Genomic DNA, 7,749 nt, shown 5'->3' on the forward strand with positions numbered 1-7,749 from the left:
AAAAAAAAAAAAAAAAAAAAAAGAAAGAAAGAAAGAAAGAAAGAAAGAAAGAAAGAAAAAATATGGGAGCCGGGAGCTGCTGTTCTGTCGTGTTGGGACGGGACAGGGCAGGTGCCCAGGTCTATCACTGTCACTTCGTTCACCTTTATGCAGTTCCAAGCCCACGTAGGAGTAGCAGGGGCGCGTAGGCAAGGTCTAGGTGTTTCCCCCAGAGGTATCAGTTGTCACGAACTCGGAGCCAAATTTCACTTTTTCTAAGACTCAGAGGAAAAGTTGTTGAAGAAATTGCATACACCTCAGCCTGTTTTTTACTTTGAACTTGTAGAATAGCTTCAACAAGCTTTCTGAAGTTACTAAGTCACTCAGGATTCTTCTTGCAAGACAGGTCCCAGCAAAGAGTTGGAGCCAGGAGAAATGGCCCTGGTACCCTATGAGGAGAGCGCGGAGATAGGGCTCCAGAAGTTCCACAAGCCTCTTGCCACCTTCTCTTTTGCAAACCACACCATCCAGATCCGTCAGGACTGGAGGCAACTGGGAGTCGCAGCAGTTGTTTGGGATGCGGTAAGTCGGTTCTGGAGGGCCTGTGGAAACGTCCACGAGCTAAGACTAGACTATCATTTTAAGAAGAAAGTTGATTGTTTTATTGAGATGTAAAAGCCCTGGGTTGTTCAGTATGTTCATGGCAGTGCACCGTTACTACCCAGTTTACAAGTTTTTCATCATCCCCTCGGCCCCTTTCATACATTACATTTTGAAAGCCGAGGAAAGTGGGATGACTGACCAGTGATTGCTCCCAGAGTATCAGGAGACTGGAAGGAAAACAGGAGCCTGTTTGCCCTGGTCACTCATTAAGTTAGTTTCTGAAATACCACACAAAGAACGTGTGGAGACATAGCCCAAAATTAACATCATGTCTTAAGGTTTTTATAGTTTGAAAAGATTCTTGCTTTTCTGCTTCTGATAGCTCTGTCTTCAGCTGTTAAATAAAAGGCTGGCATGAAGACATTTGCTTTATACTCCTAGTATGTAACTGTGGGCTGTGACACAGTAAAACAATATGCCTTTTAAATATAGCTGCCCCCTGGCTGGCATGGCTTTGACCACACTGCACCTGTGTTTGCTCTAATAGGTTATCTTACAGCAGCAGGTAGGTTCCTGTGTGTGTGTTAGGTTCTTGTTTCTTCCGGCCAGCATTTGGCATCTTGCAGACACTTGCTGACCTTAATCACCCTGTGTTCCCCACTCAGGCCATTGTTCTTTCCACGTACCTGGAGATGGGGGCTGTGGAGCTCAGGGGCTGCTCTGCTGTGGAGCTTGGTGCTGGCACAGGGCTGGTGGGCATAGTGGCTGCCCTGCTAGGTGAGTACAGTGGGCTGGCTCCCTCCTTAGTGAGAGGAACTCACTGGAAAGTACACTTGTTTCCTTCGAGGAAAGCACATGGTTGGCATTCCGCCTTACTGAGCTAACCTCTTTTTCCCATGCATTGTGGGCGGCCTGCTGCTGGTCTCAGCTCTGGGGCTGACAGCAGTTTCCTTTCTCTCATCTTCTTACTTCATTCTTCTACTGAGAGATCACCTTGCTCTCTTTGATCTTGTGATGCCAAGGTAGAATTATGTACAATTTCTTTGTCTTAAAGTGCTACATCCATAGACTACCAGACTTAATCCCTCATTGTTGAGAAAATGGCTGGTTTTTCCTTTCTAGGGTTGATGGATCCTCAATTGTACTCGGACACCTTATGAAATTATATGAATGGTCTGTGATTATATCAATGGTCTGTAATTAGTTGATACCTACCTATCAATCTATCAGCCTTTATCTGATATGGGCTTTAGTTCTTTGCTTTTTTGTTCTTGTCAGAAATGCCGTCTTATAATGTTGGCCAGGCTGGCCTTGAACTGTAAGCCTGCTGAGCAGCTGGGATTACAGGCGTGTTGCACCACAGTACTGGGCTGATTAGAGTGTTGTTTTCCCCCTAGAACACGTTTAAGTCTCATTGTTATGTTTTTTCCTACTGTTGACTTCTTTCTACAACTTCTGATTCAGTGTTCAAGTTCCCCTGCCATATGTTATCTGTCACACGAACCACCTCAGTATTGTCACCTGTGGCTCCTCTTACAGTGTGGTCCTGATTCATGGCTCCAGAGGGGAACTTAAGAGCTTGCATTTGTAAGAAGCTCCCAGGCTAATACTCCCAACACTACTGGTTCTCAGAGGAAACTGACGGGGGATGTCTGGAATTGCAGAACATTGAATTATTCATACGCTACGGTTATTTTAGGCTCAACCTAAGCCACTCTTGTCCCACCTTTTTCTCCGACGACTCATTATTTCTCAGTATTCCTTTTTCTGTTTTGGTTCTGTAGTCTGTGTTGCTTTCTTTGATCTTGCTTGGAGAGCAATGGCAGGACTAGTGGATAAAAGTACACTTGGAGACTAGGAATTGCTCAGGAGTTAAGAGCCCTTGTTGCTCTTTCAGAGGACCTGGGTTTGATTCCCAGCCCCCACATGACTGCTCACAAAAGCCTATAACCCAGCACCCTCTTCTGTTTCTGTAGAAACTGTATGCAAGTGGTATACAGACATACATGCAGGCAGAACACCTATACATGTGAATAAAAATCAAGGTTTAAAAAAAGTTTTTAAGGTATATATTAATTGATTGTTTGGTCTGTCTATTAGCAAAAACCATAATGGTGTTTTTCTGTTGGCTTACTGACTGCATATGAATCTATGATATTTAATTATTGTTTGCAGCCCCCCAACCCAGCAGTCAGCCCGCTTCCCCTGTGGGCTTCTGATCCCACGATCCTGTGGGTATAAATTAAGTCTTTATCATTCTATTTACCAACAAAAATTCAGAAGTCAGATGTGGGAGTGAAAACCTGCTAGATCTGAGTAGCTTAGAAGCAACCAGGTGACTTTGGTTTTTGGCCAGAAACACTGCAAGAGATACCTCTCTCCACTCCTGTGCATCTTCTCTATCCAAATTTCTGGTCTCTCTTTGACCAGTTCCAGTCAGCTAGTCTCTAGCTCCATGTCCCTGATTCAAGGGAAACTTTATTCAGCAACACCATCAGTCATCGCTAAGACTCTGCTTGGCCCCACATCTTTTATTATCCTTAGAGGATATAGTATTGCCTTTATGTCATATATTACTTTTAACTTTTTTTTTTTTTCAAATGATACTGGTGTTTTGAGATAGTAAACCACTTCCAGGGTCCTTATCTGCAGAAATCTGAGATTCACAAACAGATGTCAAGACACAGAAGCTCAGATTAAGGTTCTTTGTAGGCATTTCCCACTAGCTTCCCCAACCCCTGTTTTCTACTGTAAACACGGGCCAAGTTTTGTTGGCTGGTATAGAGACAAGGTAGTACATAGGCATATAGTTGTACTTAGAATTAATTTTGCCACATTTGTTTCTATTGTTTGATCTTGGTTGGGCACAGTGTTTAACCTCTAACAATGACTTTTCTGTATTTGCTCCACAGTGAGGCTCAAGATGGGCTAGTTACCGGCATACATAGTTACCATCACACGTAGCTAGTTACCAGCATACATAGTTACTATCACACATAGCTAGTTACAAGCATAATAATTACCATCACTCATGGCTAGTTACCAGCATACATAGTTACCATCACATATAGCTAGTTACCAGCATACATAGTTTCCATCATGCATAGCTAGTTACCGGCATACATAGTTACCATCACGTATAGCTAGTTACCAGCATAATAGTTACCATCACATATAGCTACTTACCAGCATACATAGTTTCCATCACGCATAGCTAGTTACCGGCATCATAGTTACCATCACATATAGCTAGCTAATTAGCTCATTAGCTGACAAAAGATGTGCTGTGGGCTATATGTGGGGTATGTGTGTGGGGTATGTGTGTGGGTGTATGCGCATTCCCGTGTGCATATACTCATGCACACATGTTGCTATTCTTAGTGCTGTTTTTTCTTTCTTTCTTTTTTTTTTAAAGATTTATTTATTGTGTATACAACATTCTGCTTCCATGTATGCCCACACACCACAAGAGGGCACCAGATCTCATTACAGATGGCTGTGAGCCACCATGTGGTTGCTGTGAATTGAACTCAAGACCTCTGGAAGAGCAGCCAGTGCTCTTAACTGCTGAGCCATCTCTCCAGCCCCAGTGCTGTTTTTTTTAATGAGAAGTCTAGAAATATGGGGTTGAAGAAGTCAGGGTAAGGTTCTTCAAACACTGTTTGAGAGTGAAGGATAACAGTCACTTCATGTGTCTGTGTCTCAGATTGAAGCTCTTGAGAAATGAAACCATGACTTGTTCTGGGTCCTTGACCCTTGAACAGTACCAGCTACTCAGACACTGGATACTTGGATAGTTTGGGAATAAGTCATGAAGGAACTTGGGCCAGAGAGACGACTGGGCAGTGACGAGCGTGTTGTATGACCTACTGCTCTTGTACAGGTGTTTCACAATTGACTGGAGCTCCAGCTCCAGGGGGTCCAGCCCCCCTTCTGGACTCTGGGCATTTGCACTCACAAATGCACACACATATGCACACATAGCTTAGAATTTAAAAATCAAATAAGCATTAACTAGCTAGATTGATGACTTTTGGAAATCATGAAAATTAATGACTCTATCACAAAATATTTATCATTGCAGCAGAATTCCTATTTGCATTTTTATGTATTTCCTTTCATTCTCTTTTCTCCATCTGTATTTTACATAATCACAGTTGTCATGATCTTCTGTCTGTGCGTCTGTACGTGTCTGTACGTTTGTGTGTTTCTAATCCCTGTCATAAGCATTTGTGTTGTTGCATGATTTTCATATTCACTATAAAGTATTAGATTAGAGAAATTTTGAGGTTAAAAACTGAGAGTAAGAGAAAAGTTTTGAAAATAGAAACAGAATTAAAACATGTAGTGATTGAAACATTTGGAAAGGGATTGGTTGTTCTCTTTTTCAAGTTCATGTTTTGGTACTCAGTCATTTATCCCTAAGTCCATGGACTCCCTACCAAGTGTCTCCTGGGTCAGTGTGAGTAGCACCCAGTGACCAGGCAGGCAGATCCACATCTTAGGAAGCTAGGTACAGATAAGTCCAGAGGGAAGGACTAGGTAAAGACAGATTGCATAGAACGTAGATGATGTTATGCAGAATGTCATAAGAGGAGCAGTCCTGTGTGTGGTTGGGCTGTGCCATTCTCAGAGCAGACCTGTATGGGAAGTAGACTCAGTCACGGGTTTTCCCTTTCCTGCAGTGTTGACACTGAGGTGTTAATAGAGGGTAAATAACTTGCCCAAGGCTGTAAAGCTATGGGTTGTGGTGAGACTTTGAATCTAGTTCTGACTTTCAAACTGGAGTTTTAGTTAGAAAATCCCGAGTCTTTATGCTACTTGGGAACTCTTTATACATAGGGTTGGGGTGTGGTGATCTCATTTTGAAGAAAGGATTCTGTATGTTGGGATATGTTAGAGAATTTTCACTTAAAAAATCTTCTGTGTAATTTGATGCCCAGTCAGGCCTAGAGACTCCTGTCCTGAAATACAGAGCTCAGGAAGGCACCGTCTGTTGACTTGCTGCCACCCCCACGACTCTGCTGAGCCTTGGACCCGTGCTCCTGAAAACTCCCATTACACCCTGGCTAGCTCCTGCCAGCATTTCTTCTGAGTTAGCATCAGTATCCAGGGGTCACCCAGCGTTGAGGGACAGGCTGAACGGTCAGTCTCATTCTAACAGCCTGTATGACAAGTGGGCCTGGTGGACTCACTGTTCTCTGTGTGGTCTGATGAATGGGACCATAGTTCATGGGTTGTGGTTTCAAATTCAGCAGCCCTGACTCTGTATTTCTCTAAGGCTGACCAAAGCTCCCACCATCTGCCCTTCATGACCATAGCCTCCTCTCACTTGGTCTCTCTGATTTCACTTCCGGGAGTAGCTGCTAGACCCTTATCTGGAATGTCAATGAATTGCTGGTGTGGCCTGTGTTTAAACATCCTGTGCCTCTGCTGCTGCAGGCCACATCCCAGACTTGTGGGCAGGCTTGGCTATCTCCTGTACAGTAGCTCATCAGCTTCTTTCATGTTTTGACAAGTTCCCGGGACCCACACTGCTTATGCCGGGTGCCTATTGCCTTGAATGGCCTTTCTCCTTCCCCAGCCCATGGCCTTATCTTCCGTGTAAGTTCAGGTTTCCCTTCCTTTGGCCTCTCCCTCTCTTGAATTTCTTTCTGACGTGTGGTTCCTGGCGCGGAGCACCTCCCTGCTGCTCTGCCTCCCACTGCATCATGGCTACGCTTGGTTTTCTCCTTCTCGTGAGACTTTGCTCCAGGTAAGGATTTTCTTGTTATAACATGAAAACTAAGCTCAGCAGTCGAGGTGCACATCTTTCATCCCAGGACTCGAGGCAAAGGCAGGCAGATCTCTGAGTTCAAGGCCAGCTTGGTCTACAGAGTTCCTGGGCAGTCAGGGCTACACAGAGAAACTCTTCCTCAAAAAAACCAAAACCAGCTCACAAAACAAAAAGAACAAAACAGAAACTAAAAGTGATGACAATGGTTTATCTATTGTTTTTCCGTTCCTGAGTGACAGCCCGCTGTTTTTACTAGGTCCACTTCCGTTTCCCTCATCATTTATGAACAATAATAACTTGCTTTTCTACTTGTAGTATTCATCGTACAGGAAGTCATTTGATACCTTTGTGTTTGATCCAATGTCATGCCCTTCCTTACCGTATCTTACTCACTAGGCTGGAACCAACCTGGTAAATGCAGGTTTTCCTACCAGGCCTGTGCAGGCTCAGCTGAGTATGGCTGGAGTGAGCACGGTGCTGACTCCCTGGCTGCCAGTGGGCGCTTAGATATCTGTAGAACTGAAGGTGTAAAGGGTACTGTTTGGGTGACATTAAGAGCCTATGGCAGTTCTGGAAGCCTAGTAAGTTAGTAGTACCTAGTGGGGAGAGCTCTGTCTCCAGGATAGGCATTAAGAGAAGGTCTCAGAGTGCATACCCAGGTGAAGCTTCAATGATTACGATCACTCGGGGATTGCCAGTAGTGGTGCTCTGTGTCCTGCCCAGAAACACACAAATAAAAGTACTGATTCAGCCGGGCGGTGGTGGCGCATGCCTTTAATCCCAGCACTCGGGAGGCAGAGGCAGGCAGATCTCTGGGAGTTCGAGGCCAGCCTGGTCTACAAGAGCTAGTTCCGAGACGGGCACCAAAGCTACAGAGATACCCTGTCTCGGAAAAAAAAAAAAAAAAAAAAAAAGAAGTACTGATTCAAACCGGGAAGGCTGCCTGCAGTTTTCATTCTCAGAGAACAGTCATTGAATTCTGCTTACTGGGCAGCACACTGTGCCAGTGAGTCATTGGAGCAGTGGGTCCAGGCTTGCATGGTCGCAGCTTGAGCATTCTTATTGGTGTCACCATCTAGAACTGTAAACCTCAGATTTAATTACATGCTGCCTTAGTGTTTAAGATAAGAGACACCTGGTGGAAGTGCCACCCGAGGGGTGCTGGATCCTTTGGGAGATTAGAAAAAAATATACAAAGGAAAGATACTATTATGAAGGAATTAAACAATTTTAAATTTCAAACTTTCTGATGTCAAAACTCGACATGATTACACTTTTTTAGAAGAGTTGTAGTGAGACTAACCCCCCATGGCTGTAGTGAGACTAACCCCCCCATGGCTGTAGGGAGACTAACCCCCCCATGGCTGTAGGGAGACTAACCCCCCCATGGC

The 7,749-nt window shown here is 44.3% G+C and overlaps 1 protein-coding gene across 6 annotated transcripts in view; it reads left to right on the plus strand.

Moving 5' to 3' along the window:
• The window catches only part of Mettl21a (methyltransferase like 21A), a 14,581-nt gene that overhangs the window by 551 nt on the left and 6,281 nt on the right, over positions 1-7,749 (plus strand). For 2 of the 6 annotated variants that reach the window (XM_013351617.2, XM_026786381.1), the window contains exons 2-3: positions 386-561; positions 1,248-1,359. In XM_013351617.2, coding sequence (XP_013207071.1) covers positions 415-561; positions 1,248-1,359 — 259 coding nt within the window. In that variant the 5' untranslated portion in view covers positions 386-414. Of the gene's footprint in view, positions 1-47; positions 562-1,247; positions 1,360-7,749 lie in introns of those variants that run through there. The other 4 variants (XM_013351618.2, XM_026786382.1, XM_026786384.1 and 1 more) reach the window with 2 other exon arrangements.

Source organism: Microtus ochrogaster, linkage group LG4, assembly GCF_000317375.1.
Source record: "Microtus ochrogaster isolate Prairie Vole_2 linkage group LG4, MicOch1.0, whole genome shotgun sequence".
Taxonomy (NCBI): domain Eukaryota; kingdom Metazoa; phylum Chordata; class Mammalia; order Rodentia; family Cricetidae; genus Microtus; species Microtus ochrogaster.